The sequence below is a fragment of the Copadichromis virginalis genome, linkage group LG19 (assembly GCF_057382275.1).
Source record: "Copadichromis virginalis isolate Kocher_CV1m ecotype Utaka linkage group LG19, C_Virginalis_male_GT1.1, whole genome shotgun sequence".
In the NCBI taxonomy this organism is placed as follows: domain Eukaryota; kingdom Metazoa; phylum Chordata; class Actinopteri; order Cichliformes; family Cichlidae; genus Copadichromis; species Copadichromis virginalis.
In genome coordinates this window covers 27,575,177-27,593,436 of record NC_140636.1, presented here as the reverse complement: position 1 = coordinate 27,593,436, position 18,260 = coordinate 27,575,177, and the positions used below count along the sequence as shown (strand labels likewise).

Genomic DNA, 18,260 nt, shown 5'->3' with positions numbered 1-18,260 from the left:
TTTATGGATGCTTTGTGAGGGAAATGCTATCCCTAATGCAGACGCTCACCTCTTGAGGTGGAAGCGGAGGTATCTGAGGATGGCTCGACTGGGTAGGAAGGTGCAGCTCATGCAGGTGAGCAGATGCCAGTGTGCACGATTGGCTGGACTGTTAGGCTGAGGCACATGATTGGTCTGCTTGATCACCTGGCAATAAACCTGTGGGGAAAAGATTTTTATCAGAGTGTAAACAGCTGGAAAACTGAAAGAATATTCTATGGGAAATAAAATATTCAAGTTTTATTCTGAAAGTAAATATACAAAAGTACCTCATCCCTGAGAGGGCGCAGGTCCTGACACGTCTGCAGGATGCCCTGAATGATGGGCACCGTGTCTGCCAGTGTCTCCATCTCCTGTAGTGAGTTGAAAACTCGCACGGCCTCATCCTGCAGACTGGCGTAACCCTGCTGCCTTTGTACTGCACGGAGAAAAAAACACGTAGGTAATCAATTAGGCTAAAGATGAGAACAGTAACATCAAGAAAGATTACATTAAAGGATGACTGTTGTGCCAATGTCAGCATTTTAAAGTGTTAAACATGTTGTCTGCATGTTCTCCCTGTGGCTGCCCGTGCAGGTTCCCTTCTGAAGCTCCTGTTTGTGGACACCAATTGTTATCACAGTCCAGAGAAATGCTTGTTAAATTTAATGACAACTCTAAACTAGCTCTGGCTGTGGATCTGTGAGCTTGTCCTTGTCTAGCTCTATGTTAGTCCTGTGATCCGCTGGCGACCCCTCCTGGGTATACCCAGTTTTTCACCCTATGACAGAACTTTTACTCCATTTTACACTTTTTTGAGTGGTTTTTTTTGGCCTCTTTAATTTCCTATGAAACAGGAAGTTGGGAGCGTAAGAGGTTTCTCTATTTGGGGGCAGGGATAGCTCAGTAGGTAAAGTGGTCGCCCCATGATCGGAAGGTCGGCGGTTCGAATCCACTTAACGGCTACCCTGAGGTACCCCTGAGCAAGGTACCGTCCCTACACACTGCTCCCCGGGCGCCTGCTTAGTGGGCTGCCCACTGCTTCACTGAGTGAATGGGTCAAATGCAGAGAAAAACAAGTAATTTCCCCATGGGGATCAATAAAGTATCTATTATTATTATTATTATTATTATTATTATTATTTCACTCACAGCTGGTGACCTCTCCGTAAGGGAGGGGCAGTAGAGGCGCATGCAGAGGATGCTGTGTGTATCTGAGGATGGGGTTCCTCCTGTACATCTGCTCCACTATTTCTGGGTTCACACTATTTTCCTGAGAAGACACAATGGTGTAAAAAAAATCATCTTAAAGACACACATCTGCTGATGAATTTGAATTTACTCTGTCTATGTGAGCGTCTTACCTTGATGTCTCTGATGAGCTGCAGAGTTGGTGTTTCTATTGGGGTCTTGCTGTCTATGACTCCCTGTATAGCAGCTGTCCACCTCATGGCTTCATTCAGCATCTTAGTATAAAGACGGTAGGAATGCTTCCTCCCGTACACGATGATGTTCCAGTAGCCTGTAAAAAAAAGAGGGTGGGTTAAATCCAATAAAATTATTTCTACTAACATCGTGATTAAGTTTTATGAGAGTTGTGCAATAAATCCTTTTAATCTAATTCAATAAAACCAGGGTACTGGTACATTTATCAAGTCTATAATTGTAAACTGAGACACCGGCATATATCCCTAACCTCGTAAGTATAATCCCTGATTAAATGTGCCCTTCTTTCCCGTTCCTTTCATTTCTCTCTGCTCACCTGTCTCCCTGTGCACTCGTTCATCCGGCTGAATGACAGAACAGAGGGAGTTAAGGACCAGAGTTCCCATCTTGGAGGAGTTTTTCTCTGAGCTCTTGTAGTAATCCAGGGAGTTGTGGGTTAAAACAAACCAGCGCTTCTTCAGCTTAAGGGAGGTGCTCTTGGCATTTGTCTTCATCTCCTTTTGGAGCCACCCTGAAGATGGAGAGGAGAGGGGAGGAAGGCAACAAGAGGAAAAAGAATGTAGAAAATATTGTGATACCTAAACCTTTACGTTGAAGATAGACTGTTTTAAAAATGACAGTATGGTGTTTTTAGCGAAAATTAAATACAGATAATGCGTATAGTTCTAACATCTATAAATGGCCCAATATTTTCTTGCTTAAAATATTCCCAAAAGTAAAAAAAAAAAAGTAATAAAATATAGAAAGCACAGAGTTGCATCTATAAGTTTGAAAATATCCAAAACCCTCACCTCTGACAAGGAACTCCTGTCCATCTATCCTGGCATCTCCTTTGGGTTTCTGCAGCAGACTGATCCAGTGATGCATCTCCTCTGGTGTGTCGCTGTTGCAGTGGATCACACGATTGGCCGTAATGATGACGAAAGAGTTTGGCCTGAAAACATGAACTATGAGGGTAAGTAGCAGCCAGGTGTTGCTAACAAAATGCACTTGACCAATTGATGATCAGCAAGCGTGACCAGCTCAATATAGTGAGAAATTCTGCCAGGTTTCTCATATGGACCATTCAGGTATTGACATGATGCCACAGAGGAAAAATATCAGCATTTATCTCAGAGATAGAACTGTTGCTGCCAGTCAGTCTGAGTAGGCAAACATTGATTTCCAAACAATTTGGAAACCATGGTGCTACAGTGAGAAAGATTTCAAGTGGAAAACATTCAAGACCGATGCCAGTCTTCCCGCGAGCGACTTCATCTCAAGCTCAGATAAAGCAATGTGCACATAAACTGCAAAAATTAACACTCTACAGACCTCAGTTATCATGCTAAATGTTAAATTTCATGACAGCACAATTAGAAGAAGACTGAACAAGCCTCTTTCTTTCTAAAAAGAACATAACAGTATGGCTTAGGTTTCCACAGTTACATCTGAACACACAACAAGAACAAAGTCCTTTGGACAGATGAGACTAAAGTGGAGTGTTTGTAGATAATGCACAGTGGCACGCTCGGTGAAAACCAATCACAGCAAATCAGGAGAAACACCTCATAATAACTGTCAAGCTTGGTTTTGGAGGGGTGATGATTTGGGTTTGTTTTGCAGCCACATGGTGCAAAACAAGCACCTGTGGCTGCATTGCATTTCTTTAGTGCTGATCTTGGCACTAAAGTAAGTCTCAGGTCTTGTATAAAGTTGCTCGTCATTCTTTTCTACTAAGTTCTTCATTCATACTCCAACCAGAGAGAGAATTTCTTCTTCTTCTGCATATGAGGAGAACATCAGCTTCTTTTCTAGCTGATCAAACTTACCGATCAGGGTTGTCTGATGCACAAACGGAGTCAATCAATCCCACATCAAGAGTTCCCTGAATGAGAAAGGAGAGCATTGTTCAAACTGAACTATTTGTCTTAATAAACCAATCCAACTCGTGACTGTTCACAACCTTATCTGTATCGTTTTCGATAAGAAAACCATTAAAACAATAATCACCTACAACCAATTACAAGCTATCGAACATGCACATTTTGTGGGAAGAATATTTTCAGATCAGAGGAATTTACTGATTCGTGTTTTTAAAAGACTGACCACAGCATTTTTGGGGTTGGCCTGTTCATGGGACATCTCCAGCAGCTGCTCGGGAGTGCACACTCGCACCTTACTGAGCACGTTGAACCACCCACTGCACAGACGAAGAGGATGCCATCATGTTAAAGCTATGAAATCAGACAGGGATAGGTGCTTGTTTTTATTATTAGCAGTCTATGGTCAAGTCTACGTCATACCTCGCATCCTCAGGCGACTCTGCGAACACTTGGTATGTCCTCTCATCTGTCACAATGTTCAGAGCGTTCTCCTTTTCATGGTTATCCACAATCTCCCTATGAAGTCATAAAAAGGACACTCGTTTGAGAAATTCAGGTTCTGTCTGGACCAGTGGACCAGAAATCAAGAGGAAATTTCCATTGATCCAGCGAGAAGCTGAAGAACATGCCCGAGCTGCATACAACACATTTTAAATCAGTAAATTTCCATTATGATCTGGTCTGCTTGAAACATGTTTCTGTATTTGCTTGTGATTTTCTGTTTGTTTTTTCTTGAGTTTTGCTAGCCACACAACTCTAGACAAATAGTGAAGAAAACTTTGTGTGATTTTCTGGTGGTGGGGTTTGTCGGAAATCTTACTTGGCTGCTCGGATGTCGATGGTTCCCTTGAGTTTCTCCTCACTGTCGTTGTCGTAGTACATTAGCTTACTGTCCCTCAGAACAAACCAGCGCATCTTCCAATTCCTGCAGAGAAATAAGACACTATGAGCACTCTTCATAAGCTTAATATTGCCCTCTCAACCTTTCTATTTAACAAGATCACAACTACATCTCTTTCCCCAAAAAGAAAACCACCAACTTTTACTCTGAACACATACTTTTCCTAAATCAATTACCAACTAATTGAAGAACCACTAAAAGCTTAATACATTGGCTTTAATGTATTGTAGTGAACTCCTGCAGGGGGTTTAATCCCTATAGTTACACAAATACTCAACGGCATTCAGAACTACAGACAAATTAACCCATTCATGCTGATTCAATAAATCTGTGACTTTTAAGCTATTTACATTTAAATAAATCAAGCTAACAAACACTGTGGTGTTACATGAAGCTGTCATACTGTATTATACTTCACCTTTTGTAGAATTATGAGGAAATATGAAACATTCAGTTACATTTTAAGATCTTCTGCTTGGCAGTGTGGTAGGATCTCACAGACCCATCTTGTTGACATTTTCTGAACAGCTTTGTAAAAATCATCACATCATCAGATTGCGCTGAGCTGTAATAGTGCTTTTATTTGCAAAGCATGCAGGCTTCGCTCAGTAATAACTACAACAACCTCCGTGACAGAGTGGACAGTCCTCCTCCTTTCTTGTAGAGCCAGCCTGACTTCAGAGACTCTTGTTTGGACCGGAACCACATGAAGGTCTCGTCCTTTAACACGCACCAGCGCCTCCTCCATGGGATCATGAGACCAGCTGAGGGAGCACAATTGGGAGACATAGTCAATTAAAAAAAAGGTCTAGTGGATAGGATTTGGTGCCCACACTGAAAGAGCAGAGCTATGATTATCTGCTATATTTAATAATGCAAGTGCTACAGAAATAGATCAGAAACACCAGCTCTACAAAGAAAAACATCTATACCCTTCATGTATAGGTAGCCGTGGAAATATGGTGGCCCATTTCCATTGAGCAAAGTCACCCTGCCATTTGTCACTTCTTCATCAGTGTCCATCATGCCATCATGTTCATCATCACTGTCCGCATACTGCAACATGACACAAGAACGTTAGTGACCTGCTTATGCTTTTAATAATAATTACTTTTATTCCATAATGAGATAGCACGCTAACAGTTTATTACAATGAGTTAAAATGCACTGTATACTCTAGCTGCTCATACATATCTGCGTGCACGCTTGTGAGGATGCGTGTAAGTGTGTGTCCTCACAGAGTCAGAGCTGCCTCTGTAGGACTCGATGCTGGCGTTGGTGCAGGTCGACTTCCTGGGGTGTTCCTCGTCCGCCACAGTCGCGCTCCCTCGGTTGCTTCCCGACACGGAGCTGTCGTCTCCGGCGGTGACTGACCCCTCTTCCTCTTCTTGGTCGTAATCTGATTCTGTGTCGGCCGGCATGCTGTAGATCGGCTCCTCGCCATCTACGAGGCTCTCCACCATGCTCACTTTCCTTTCTGGCTCTTTCTTCTCCTCCTCTCCTGGTGGAGGCGGTGGTGGAGGCACAGTGGTGCCATCTCCGGGTGGAGGGAGGGGAGGTGGAGGAGGAATTCCACCCGCAAGCATGCTGTCTGATGGAAGGGGGGGCGGAGGAGGTGGTACAGGGGGCACTGTTCCCTCTGCAAAGGCAGGTGGTGGAGGAGGGAGTTGGGCAAATATTTCCTGATCCACAGGAGCATTTGTCTCAGCAGGGGGAGGGAAGTCAGGCAAGGGGATACACTCCTCCTCAGCATGAAAGCCTTCGTCTACATCCTCTTCTTTGGATGCTCCTCTGGTGGTGCTGGCACCTTTTGGAGCTTTCACCTCTGCAGCGGGCTTAGCCCCGACTGCTCCCAGTGAGGGATCAACGCCTCCAAAGTTCAGGAGGTCGATGAGCTCCGTGGCCTTGCGCGATGCCTCCTTTTTCATCCGCTTGAGCTCAGCGTCCCGGCGCAGCTGCAGCTCCTGCTTGGACGACTCACAGAGCTGCGACACTTCATCCTCCCTCTTCTTCTGCAAGCGCTCAATCTCTCTCTCGAGCTGCAGGATCTCCTCCATTTGGCGAGTTTCATCCTAAAGAGCAGACGAAAGGGTTAAAACACTCCCATTAATGCCAGTGAAGATGCTTCTGACGGCTTTACCTTTGCATCTGCTCCCTCCGCTTCCTCCGTCTCCCCTTCGCCCAGCGTTTTCTCCTTCTCCTCTTCCTCCTTCGTCTTTTGCTCTTCTTCCTTCTTCTTCTTCTCCCCTCTCAGTTTTCGAACGTGAGCACGCACCACCTGACCTCGTCGGTGTTTCTGCAGCACCACCGCTGCCTTGCGCTGCTTCACAAACCGTTTGCGTTGGATGTGCCTTCGTAAGTGTTTCTGGAGGGTGACGACGCTGGCACGTGCACGTTTGAAGTGCTTCCTGTGGATCGAATAACACAAAATTCAAAGCAACAAACATAACTGGTCCCAAAAACATGACTTCACGTCACAAGATTCTTACTTAGCAGAAAAAGTGAGTAGGTGGGCTCGGATTATCATGGCGGCTTGGCGGCGGACTTCATCTCTGTCTTTCTCTAAACGCTGCTCCAAAGACTCCTTCATGAACACCTGCAAAACAAAGAGGTGACAACAGTTTATAGCCAGCTTGTTAAACAACCTTGATATGAGACACTGTACAAAACTTTGCCATTTTAGATCTCCAAAAGGTAAAAAAAAAACCTCACCTTAGTCTTGCCTAACTGCCACTCCTTCTTGGTCTTATCATATTTGGTCAGAAGGTCTGTGGTTCTCTTCTTATCATCTCCTGCTGTCGGCACCTTTTCTTTCAGAATGATCTTATAACTGCCATAAAAATGTAACGTTAAAGAAAAGAATTGATACTTTTAAAAAACAAATCACAGATATAGAAAAATATGTAAGAATGTAGATTTAGAGATCTTTACCGAGAGAAGAAATCTTTGAATGTTCTGCGAACTGGGAAGCCAGCACGACGGATCTTCACGGTCTCCAACATCCCAGAATACCTCAGCTGATTCAGCACGACCTCCGGGTCAAACACATTTGGAGTCTGAAAGGATGATACAAAGGATTTAACACATAACCTTGATATAGTACAGAATAATACTGTCAGATAGTGATATTAACATGAATATGTGAGTAGATAAAGACATTGGATAGAAAAAACAGACCTTTTCCATGTTGGGCTTAATGCAGCGAATGAAGAAAGGATTGGAAACACTCAGAGTGGCCATAAGAGCGTGAAGAGAGTCCTAAAGAGATTAAGAAAACAATAAATGCCGATACATCGCCATAACAATCATAACTACCATTCCAAAAAACCCCAAAAACATTTTCTTTAATGCGTTTTAATTATTCTCTCAGTTCAAGACCCTTAGTTAACAGTTAGCACCAACATCATATCACTCACCCTGAACTGGGAGCTCACTGTAGGTTTACGCCGGGCTGTTCCCATCTTCTCCTCATTGTTCCTGCTGCCGACCTTTTCAAACAAGTCGTAGATGAAGTCCAGTCTATGAATCGACAGAAATACAAAGGATGAAACACACGCATCTGCTAACTCATGTTAGAAAACGTATTACAGGGTACATCGGGATAACAACAAGGAAACTGGCAGAGCTGGAAAAAATAAACAAAAAAATCCACCACAGTGTGTTTGGATGGTCAGTTTCAAAGCTCATTAGAAGCTTTTAGAAACACTTTTTTCATATTTTCAGAAACTAATATCCATTATTTTGGTTATTGTTTGGACTTCAGCCCAATAATTCATATCAGCTTAAAACAAGGCAAACAAAACATGGATTTACCTTTAAAACCCTTCTTTCTTTGAATGACTGGTTAATTAGACCTCTGAGTCCTAATTAACCATCATATCTGCAGATATTACCTGCTGTCCTTGAGCATGTTCAGGATGTCATCTCTGAATGTGTCTCTGTTCTTCTCCAGGATTCCTCTGACATCATAGAGGACCTGTCGGAAACAGATATTATAAACTACACTGACTTTACAACACAATGATGGCGTGCAGCAGGTCCGTTCTGAATAAAACTCACCTCTCCAGCATAATGTTTGATACCAAACTGATGATCAGCAAGTCTGGGCTTGACATAGTAAGGGTTTGTCTGCAAAAACAGAAGCATGGCATTTAACATAAGCTCAGCATTTAGTGAATTACGCATAGAGGTCATTAGGAGATGTGTAAATAACTCACAGAGTGTCGGCTGTGCAACTTCTCCAGCAGAGTGAAGTCTGTTCCTTTGGGGAATCGGCTCTCTTCATTCACTAGTGCCAACAAGCCCAGTTTCTAGGACAGAGAAGGAGGGGGGAGGGGTAAAGTGGTGTTATTGCATCAGTATTATGAAATCAGCACCACTTTCTAAGACATCGGCCCCACAAATTATTAGATTTCCAAAAACAGATCTGAAGGAGGCACCCAAGCTGGTCTTTAGTAATGGTGAAGTACTGGAGTTTTTATTTCAATTCCCTTCAACGGACTGAGAAAAGATCATGCACTCAAAAACTAACATCTTCATTACATTTATGCTATGAGTTATAGCAAATGTATTTTTTACCTTCTCTATGAGGTCAAGACACTCGGCATTGTCCATCCAATCAATTGCTTCCCACTGAACACCTTCCCTGTGGAGAGCACAACAAAATATTTATGCAAGGAAAAAGAAAAAGGTCATATTTAAATTTACTCTTCCATTCCCTTTTCCTTAAACACTTTAAAGTCCGCTTCACAATCCGAATGTCTTTAGGTTCCATATTCACGTCCGTACCGGTTGTACTCCAGCTGCTCCAGAGAGAAGATGTGCTTGTTGAAGTACTCCTGAAGCTTCTCATTGGCATAATTGATGTTAAACTGTTCAAACCGGTTGACCTACAGGCACAGAGGCAGGGATTGACTTACAGACATGTCATGGTTCTGTGTCGTGAAACAAGCTCAACTTTGTCTGGATCATCTGGATCAGTGAATCTAAAAATGGCGATCCTGCATAACGGCAATCACAAAGCTGGTTATTGTGTGGCTCAGCTAACTCTGGGTTCATGAATCCAGCTAGTAGCATGTTTCCAAAGTATTCCAGTTTTGCCAGAAAAAAGAGAAAATGCTTATTCAAGTTCTTCTTTTATTTTCAGTGCCCTAATTCTGGCTCTTTGCCGTATCATTATGAACAAGTAATGCATTTGCTAATCTGTTAGAAGTTAACCAAGCAGAAAGGAACCCTATACCCTCTTCTGTGGTTTCCTCTGCCTTAAAAACTCCACCATTAGACTGCCATTTAGTCTCATTCAACCGCTGTTTAATATGTTTGTTTATATGGGGGGTTTTTTGTGTCCACTAATCAGATGGCAGATCCGGTCCTGCTTTGGTCCTATCGAGCTTTCCTGCTTCTGCAGCTTTCCCTAATTTGGCTTTCCTTCTGTCCTCTCCTTGGCTTGGCTCAGATCATCTCAGTGCTCTCCTGCAGTCAGTACTCAACCTGCCAGCTCCATATTATTTCCCTTCTGCCTCTCTGCCTTTTTATCCCCCTGGTCTAAAGAGACTCAAAAAATACTTTTGTAAATTCTTAAGTTTTGTTAATAAATTATTCTCTGTTACACCTGGCCTCTAATTTCTGTTTTTCGTATAGCTCTTTCTTTTATAGAAAAGAAAAACCTTATTAGTAAGCTTTTTCATTTGTCTTTGTCAGAATCCTATATGAATGATAACTCAGTGTTTCAGTGAAGTGATTAGTCAGTAGTAAGAAACTCATTAATCTTGCTTAGTAACAGGATGAGTAGCAGCTGGCAGCTTAGGAAGCGGAGGAGAAAATTCATGACCTCAAAATCAAAAATATGCCAAACAGAGGGAAGGTCAAAGCCCTCACCTCAAAGTTCTCAAAGCCAAAGATGTCAAGGATGCCGATGGATTTGAAGTTTTCCTTCCCCTTAATCTTCTGATTAATCTTGAGGATGATCCAGGAGAAACACTGGGAGTATAACGCCATGGCGACAGAGTCCCGGGAATCAATAGCCTGCAGCAATGAGGGGGAAACCCAAGGGAGGGTTGAAATGAGTAATGTGACTATGTCAGGAAGAGGCAGAAATCAAACATGGAGGGGTAAATTAAAGTGTGTTTATATGCATGTGTGTATAGGGACCTGCTCAATAGTAAGTGGGGAACAGATTTCCTCTCCTCTGAGGATTATGGAGCGCTGAGTCATGACTTCAGACAGCTGGAAGGCATCCAGCCCCAACAGCTCACTGGCATTGGTAACCACTGGAAACATGGACAAAGACACGTTAAACATCTGGAACGTTTTCTATGTCTACCTCGATTTTTATATCATCTAACTCACTTTCTATGAGCACTTCTCTGACCTTGCTTGGTGGTGATCTGAGCTCCTCCTGCAGTCATGAACTCAATGTTGCCAAGTTGTAAGACTCCCGACAGCAGCTTAAACATGTCTCTGATCTCCTCCTCCGTGAACTCCAAGACCTTTAGCGCCTCCTGTGCAAAGACGAGCACGGGGAAAGAGATTGTGAGCACTTTCTCAGAGCCAAAGGTTCATTGATAACATTCACATCCCAGAAAAAGGTTTGATAAATGGAGGGGAAAAGATCTTTATTTCTCTGAGGCTAACCTGCTCTGCTCTTAAGACAACAATATGTCAGTGTTCAACAAAAAAGATTAACAGTTTTATGGCTGTGAGGACATCAAACTTTACAATCTAAGGCCACCAATCCTCCCTGCTATCATCCTGTTAGCGTTGGAATCTCTCTGCTACTTTTGTAACTGGATAAAAAAAACAATAGATAACAATAGAGAACTGTTCTTACAGACCTCAGTACATCTACTTGAAGAACTGAAGACAAAATCAATACTGACCATAACACTGTTAAACAGCTCTTTGTCATTTAGACTCTTGTCCTTAAGACATCCTGATTGGCTGAGGTAGTGGTAAGATTCAGCGGGATCCTCCAGGAAGTAGAGGCCTGCAAGAGCAAATGTATAATGTGAGCAAACGATATGTATTCACAGGTAAAAGTTAATGATTAATAATGTTTGTCCATCAATATTTATTCTTCTCTATTATAACTGAAATCAAACTATTTTTACAATAACTTCTCACATGAAGCCAAAAGTGTAAATTGGATCATTGAAAAATAATAAAAATAATAAAAGCTCGCTGTTGATATTTACGCTCGCACAGCTTCTTACTTTTTTGCTCTTTACTAGCTCCTGCCAGCAGAGCGTAGAAGATGTGGTAGTTTCGCTCTCCGGGGTTTTGTCGTACCACGCGGTTCTACAGAAAAATCAGGGTAGCAAAGTTTCCATGAACATTTTATTGTGATTGACAATGTAAGACTGACACGTGACTCCTAATAAATTTGATACGAGGAGGTCGAGACATCCTTACCTTTTCAAGTAAATCTGACAGGAAGTGAGTCAAAGAAATTCATCATTCATATAATTCACCTTCTAAGAATCAGAAACATACATTTCTACCACAACTTTTTATGCGTGTATGCAAAAACAAGCACCCGTTCAATCATACACAGGTGTAAATTTCATGCAGTTAGATGTATTGTGCTTTAAAGCAAGGATACAATCTATGACGCAGCCTCCTTGGATGTTGCCGCTCTCAGAGAAGTGAAGTTGGATGAACTTCCCAAAGCGACTGGAGTTGTTGTTGTAAACAGTCTTAGCATTACCAAAAGCTTCCATGATGGGACTGAAAAGGGGGAAAAATTATTTTTACAGTATTTTTTTTTTACCATATGTTTTCCAGAAAAAACTTCAACAAATTCGACATTTTAAGGAGAACATAATATCCATATGAGCTCAAACCGTGCTCACTTAGCACTCGCACAGTTGTAATCCTGACACTTGGATTTAAATGATATGAAATTTCAGTTACACAAAACATTATTCTTTGAGAACTTAACACCCTGTTAGAGATGTAAATAAAAGGCTTTAAAGTCTCAAGTAAAATGAGCTGGTAAAATCCCAAAGAAAAGGCAAAGGCCATAAGCAGGCCTTGAATGGCTGCCATCTTTACCATGTAAGCTGTTAATCTGATATATAAAATGTGTAAAACACACACTCCTAATCCCGTCCTTTTACTACTTACACAAGTAGTCATTACAGAAACTTAGACTTCATCATATTTTCTGGCGTTAGTGATTATTTCTTCACCACAGCCTAGCAGGTAGCACGCTCCATGGAAAAGATGCTAACCCACTGACTTGTTTCTTGGCATTTCCTGAAGCTTGTCATGTTTACTTCACTTATTCGCATACCTGCTCTGTACGATGGCTTGCTCCACACGCGTGCTTTTCTCTGAGGGAGGAGTTCCGGCTGAGTTCTGGCTCATCACTGACAGAAACTGCAACAGCAGTTTGGTGCTTTCAGTCTTCCCTGCTCCTGATTCCCCACTGGAGTACACATACACACAAAGACACACATAGCCCAATTAAATCCTACACACAATGACCTTCACCGACATTCCCGTATCTTGAACCTCTCCGGTTATCTAATTGGTGTTGCAGGTTGATAGACCTCAGAGATATTCAGCCTATCGTAATCAGGCTGAGCACAAGTGAAAGCATGATGGGATGGTGGACACTAGAACCAGATCAGGCCACTTAATCATGCGAACCAATAACCCTACTTTAATTTGGAAGAGGAAATTGTATTTATTTTCAAAACAAAGGGAGACACGGTCATGATCACAATCTATTTGTTCTCTAGCTTGGTCTTGAATATTGCTCTGTCTCGCATTTCCAATCAACCACTGACATCAATATGTCTGGGATGCAAACCACTTCCACTTCCTTAAGCCTTTACCTTGATTTTTCATTAGGTCTAATAGCTGTCAGTGTTTCACTATCTATGCACAGGCTTCAACTACAAACAGGCATAGGAACAGCAGGATTTTCTGGGAATAAGCATACTAGAAATAGTAGACTAGAAAGACAAGATTTAGGAAACAAAGTCATGTTTTGATAGCTTAGTAGAGAAAGATAGAGGGATAGATGGGTAAAGAATTCCCTGAATGTCCTCCATCATTACCTGATGAGGATGCACTGGCTGTCGTGGCGTTTCCAGATGCAGCGGTAGCATTCATTGGCTACAGCAAAAATGTGTGGAGGGAGTTCCCCCAGATGGTGCTTGGAGTACAAGTCCACCCTCTCTAGGTCATACAGACCAGGGATCTGCTTGTATGGGTTGACAGCTGCCAGGATGCTGCCGATGTTAGTCTGAAAACAGCGAAGGAGAGACATTTCAGGTTCAGTGTCTGTATCATCTTTCCTTTCTTTTTATTATTTGATTATATTTGGTCCACGTTTATCCACTTTCTATATTCATATGACCTTATTGGCACATTTAGTGGACTATCCACATATAAAATAGTGCTAAAGGACACAGATACACATGAGTGCATGAGAGCGCAGTAATACAGAAAGCAGACTCACACAAGAGAAATTCTTTTGATCATCTTAAGGTAAATCCGTATATGGACAATATTTCATCATCTAGATTAGGCAGTCTAGATAATCTAGCTGTCTGGTAATCTTCCAGGTTTCCAGACTTTTGAAAATTTCTGTGCATCAGCATAAAAGTGATCAAAATGTAAAGACTGCAATGCATACTGATCCCACAGTTTGGAGGAGAGGGCATTCATGTGTAAGGATGCCTGGGTTAGTGATCAAAAAGAAACTTTTATGCGTTTTATTTCCTATCTGCATTGTAAAACGCGCATGTATTCAAACCACAAGGCCATCAAATCAAGTGATGTTGCAGATTTTAAACTGCACTATCGCACCATAAAGTCATTCATATGGTTATTTTTTTGCAATGAGAATGATATATGCTGTGAAATGGTGAGCAGGGATATGATGCTTCTACAGTTAGTGGGCTTAAATATCAACATATGAAACAAAGCAGATAAATTTATTTCGTAAGAAGAAAAAATAGAATAAATCCTGCCAATGGCGTGAGACGATTTAGGTTCCTCTTGCTGCAGAATCACTAAATGACCACCTGATTTAATAAAACATGAAAGTTTTAGACAGTTTCAATAAGGAGCAATTTTCAGTCCTCCTAAAGAGCTAAAGTTGGCCTGTCCTAACTACTGACAATTTCATTTCATAGCACTCACTTCTCTCTCCGTCTTTTTCACTTACAGACGGGGAGGCCTGATGAGTGGATTTGTGTCTCTTTCTAAAAGCCTCACTCGTGTAAGCAAAGGAGAAGGAGGTGTGTGATAATATAAACACACATAATGGCCCTGCACAGACATAGACATAGACACACATGGCTCGCTGAATGCACTCACATAGATGCAATCCTTCTGGTAGCGTTGGTAAAGGTTGTGCATGATAGCGGCTTCGTGCAGCTCCGCCAGTGCTGACATGTCCTCCACCCCATCGATGCTTGACTGGTGCATAGCGTACACTCGCTCCCTGGTGACCTCGGCCTGCTGCAAGTAAAACACCTGTATACAAGGAGACGTAAAGATCATCACCCAGTTTTTGACTTCATACTTTGGCATGAAATAATACAATAATATTCACAAGTGTTGTGAAATAGCAATCTAACAGCAATGCAAAGCAGCATATGTGCTGATTGTGCAACACTGACAGTCACTTGGAGACAACAAATGTGGATAAATCGAGACTCGTGAGACCAGGTAACGTTGAATCTGTGTGAATTTCAGCCTCAGTTTCCCATTCTTAGTTGACAGGAGTGGCAACCAGTGTGGTCTTCTGCTGCTGAAGCCTTGACGTCTTACAGTTTGACATGTTATGAGTCCAGAGCTGCTTTTCTGCCTAGGTTATTTGTGCTATTCAGCCGTTATTAAGGGAATTCCTTTTAGTAGTTTTTTTGTTGCTATTGCTGTTTTTGTAAGTTTCTTGAGTCTAAAGGTTTCTAGGCCAGTTTAATTATATTTTACCTTTTTTTGTTATTGTTGTTTTTGAGCTAACATAACCTGTCACTGGTGTAAAATAGGTTCATATTCACTGTAATGAAATTAGAGTAAATGTAGTCCCCAAAACTAGAAATATTCCTTTAAAGGCTTTTGTTTGTAATTTAAAAGGAAATATTCTAATAAATAACACAGACCAAAACTGAATAACTGGCTAATCAATGTTTCTGACACAAACAAATACATGAAAGACTCCAGCATTCCAACGTCTCTCCATTTTTAGCATTAACAGGCTAATTGTGATGCAACATGATGAAAATCCACATGGTGAGAATACAGAGCCTCACGGCTCCCTTCAGACCCCCCATCTCATCTATGTCATCCATTGCCATGGCAACTAGAGAATTAGGGGACAAAACGGGTGGAGAAGCCGGCTGTGGGAGGGGAGGAGAAAGAAGCGAGAGAGGAACACCGTGAGGACAGAAGCAGAGAAGATGAGAGAGGGCAATGGATCTGATCTGGAAGGACATGACAAGTGAATGCAGCTCAGTGTGTATTCAGGTCAGGCACATGGATGCTGCTGCCACAATTCCCATCCGTCTTCCTCACACACGGTGCACAGACGCACACAGGCTGTCATTCTACTTCAGCGTAAAGGTCGCTCATTCACTCCAGCGAAATCAGCCCGGCCAAGAATAGAAACCACGGCCTTTACGATACTGGGTCGTTAATATGTCATCTCAGTCTCACAGCCAGCCTCCACCCTGAGTGAGCTTGCTGCTGTAACAGATGTGGTGGAAGTCTGTTGAAAGCGGCAGAAGGGTGAGCTGTAGGCATTCCGACATCCTGTTCTTAAATAAATCTATTTCACTCCAGTGACGCTGCCTTGCACTGCACAGAGCTGTTGCGTGCCGACGACTCTCTCAGGGCAAAAGAAATCATCCCATGCCAACTGTTTGTTGCATGTGGCTGACAAAAGAAACCTGTGTGCAATATGCTGCCGTGTTTCCACTTTTCTCTCTCTGAAATGCCAAAACATCAGTTAAAGTATCGCAATGCTAATGAAGTCGGTAACATTTCTGCACTCACTGAGCTGTAAATGAAATGACCCAATTGTACCTCACCCTCCATTATAGAAGGCATGACTCATGTATGATGACACGTGCAGCTAACAGCTCTGCATCTTTACTGTGACCCCATCCATTTAAAAGGCCCTGTGTTCTAAATTGGATCAATTTAATGTTACGTGCTGTAGAATGCTTTATGCATGGAAAAGACTGCCTGAGTGTTGACCCTCTTGCTGCATGAAGCTGATGAAGAGGATTGTGACCAGATAACGTAGTATAACTTACTAATATTTTATAATTTAAGAACTCAGCGTCATTTACTTTCTTGCTGAGAGTTACATGAGAAGATGGAAAACATCTATGATATATTTATCTGAATGTCTGAGTTATTAGTCTTCACTTCACTGCTTTGATTTTGGGACCCACTGCTCTAACTTCTTCCCTATTCACACTTTGCACTGCTAAAGAATCTCTAAAGCTTCATTTTATGCTACCTGCTCACGACCAAACAGACCAAAAAAGGTAGCAACCAGCTGCTAATCATAGTGGAGCATTTAAGAGCTAAAAAGCCAGACATTTAAAAGCTCATCGGAGACCAGGGATGAATATTGAACTTAAATCCACCCTGTGAATGAATGATGATGTTGATCCATATCTGACCGTATCTGTTTTCTCTTGGTTTAATTAATGCTACGTCCTGCTATTTTCAACCTTTGAAGCTGATCTATGTGTGAGTGTGGTTGTGCTATCATCACTGCCTGATGTGTGAGTTAGACACACGCTTGTCTACGAAATGAGATGGACCATCGTGCTTGTTTGTCATGATGTGGACAGCTGTGCACATCCATATTGCAGATATTACAGGCAGACCTTTTTTTAAAAATAGAAAGATGAAAATACTCTTGAAAGATCTCCACTCCATAAAACTTTTCTTTCCACTTTTTTCCATTACTTTCTCATCCTATTAAATCATGATCTCCCACTGTTTTTTTTCTGGAGTTCTCCATGTCTTCATGTCTTAAACATCACTTCTGTCTCTCTCATCTCTCTTTCTCTTTGTATGTCACCCGTCTTTTATCCCTCCCCCATCATTTCTCGTGTCTCTGTTCCTTCGATCTCGCCTCTCTTATCGTTCCACTCTTCATTAATTTACCTCCTTCTCTTCTATCTGCCCCACACTGCATTTTTCCTTTCCTTTTTCCTCTCCTCTGTATTGCTGTTCTCGTCGTCAATACTGTTTTCCTTCAGCTTGTTTTTTATACTTCAAGTCTTTCCAGTATACTTTGCTATCTATCTGTGTCTGTGTATCCCTCACAGTGAATCACTTAATGCCTAAATGGCTCAATCTGAGACCCCCGTCTGTAATTGAAGGCACACCGAGAGCCTTTTCAATCAGAAAGTCAAGCACGCCTGTGCAATCCAGAGTAAATTACAGTGGAAGGGAAGATAAGACTTCACACACACACAACACTAAGAAAAAAAAACACACCAGGTCAACAGAGAAGAAACACAAATGGATGCCTGCATGTTGTATTTACATAGCTATATTTGCATAACTTATCTTCATAACTCTGACCAACAGGAATATCCAGCAGTAGTCTTGAAATGTATTAAAATAATCTTTGATTTTGCTCTTCTGGATTTTGAATATTTCTATAAATTCTAACAACTTCCTCATACAAGTCTAACATTCCTGTATAACAGGTTAGCGGGATAGCACTAAAAAACATAGACATGCATTCAAACTGTAACACCTGTGACATCACTCCTGCTCTTTTATTTATACCGTCTACATACCTCGCGAGTTTACTGTTGTCATGGTAACGGCCGTGTATGTACCACCCGATGCTAATGCTAACTCTGCCATGGAGGAGCTGCACAAGACAATAAGCAACCAGCAGAACTCCCATCCAAACGCAGTGCACATTATAGCTGGGGACTTCAACCATGCTGATTTAAGGTCAGTATTCCCCAGATTTGAACAGCATATTAAATGTGCAACGAGGGGGAAAAACACATTGGATAAAGCCTACAGCAACA

At 41.9% G+C, this 18,260-nt stretch overlaps 1 protein-coding gene across 1 annotated transcript in view; it reads right to left on the bottom strand.

Moving 5' to 3' along the window:
- myo10l1 (myosin X, like 1) overlaps positions 1-18,260 on the bottom strand; it is a 56,451-nt gene that overhangs the window by 7,937 nt on the left and 30,254 nt on the right. Inside the window, exons 3-36 of the mRNA XM_085440812.1 lie at positions 14,563-14,721; positions 13,296-13,483; positions 12,524-12,658; positions 11,831-11,955; positions 11,641-11,654; positions 11,442-11,526; positions 11,109-11,215; positions 10,601-10,730; positions 10,381-10,499; positions 10,108-10,254; positions 9,019-9,119; positions 8,809-8,875; positions 8,448-8,540; positions 8,290-8,358; positions 8,124-8,206; positions 7,647-7,749; positions 7,408-7,488; positions 7,162-7,286; positions 6,943-7,060; positions 6,720-6,826; positions 6,371-6,638; positions 5,469-6,302; positions 5,163-5,286; positions 4,856-4,994; positions 4,150-4,254; positions 3,750-3,845; positions 3,553-3,646; positions 3,276-3,331; positions 2,256-2,398; positions 1,781-1,975; positions 1,383-1,540; positions 1,171-1,291; positions 309-457; positions 50-198 (exon numbers count right to left, since the gene is read on the bottom strand). Coding sequence (XP_085296938.1) covers positions 50-198; positions 309-457; positions 1,171-1,291; positions 1,383-1,540; positions 1,781-1,975; positions 2,256-2,398; positions 3,276-3,331; positions 3,553-3,646; positions 3,750-3,845; positions 4,150-4,254; positions 4,856-4,994; positions 5,163-5,286; positions 5,469-6,302; positions 6,371-6,638; positions 6,720-6,826; positions 6,943-7,060; positions 7,162-7,286; positions 7,408-7,488; positions 7,647-7,749; positions 8,124-8,206; positions 8,290-8,358; positions 8,448-8,540; positions 8,809-8,875; positions 9,019-9,119; positions 10,108-10,254; positions 10,381-10,499; positions 10,601-10,730; positions 11,109-11,215; positions 11,442-11,526; positions 11,641-11,654; positions 11,831-11,955; positions 12,524-12,658; positions 13,296-13,483; positions 14,563-14,721 — 4,787 coding nt within the window. The remainder of the gene's footprint in view (positions 1-49; positions 199-308; positions 458-1,170; positions 1,292-1,382; positions 1,541-1,780; positions 1,976-2,255; positions 2,399-3,275; positions 3,332-3,552; positions 3,647-3,749; positions 3,846-4,149; positions 4,255-4,855; positions 4,995-5,162; positions 5,287-5,468; positions 6,303-6,370; positions 6,639-6,719; positions 6,827-6,942; positions 7,061-7,161; positions 7,287-7,407; positions 7,489-7,646; positions 7,750-8,123; positions 8,207-8,289; positions 8,359-8,447; positions 8,541-8,808; positions 8,876-9,018; positions 9,120-10,107; positions 10,255-10,380; positions 10,500-10,600; positions 10,731-11,108; positions 11,216-11,441; positions 11,527-11,640; positions 11,655-11,830; positions 11,956-12,523; positions 12,659-13,295; positions 13,484-14,562; positions 14,722-18,260) is intronic.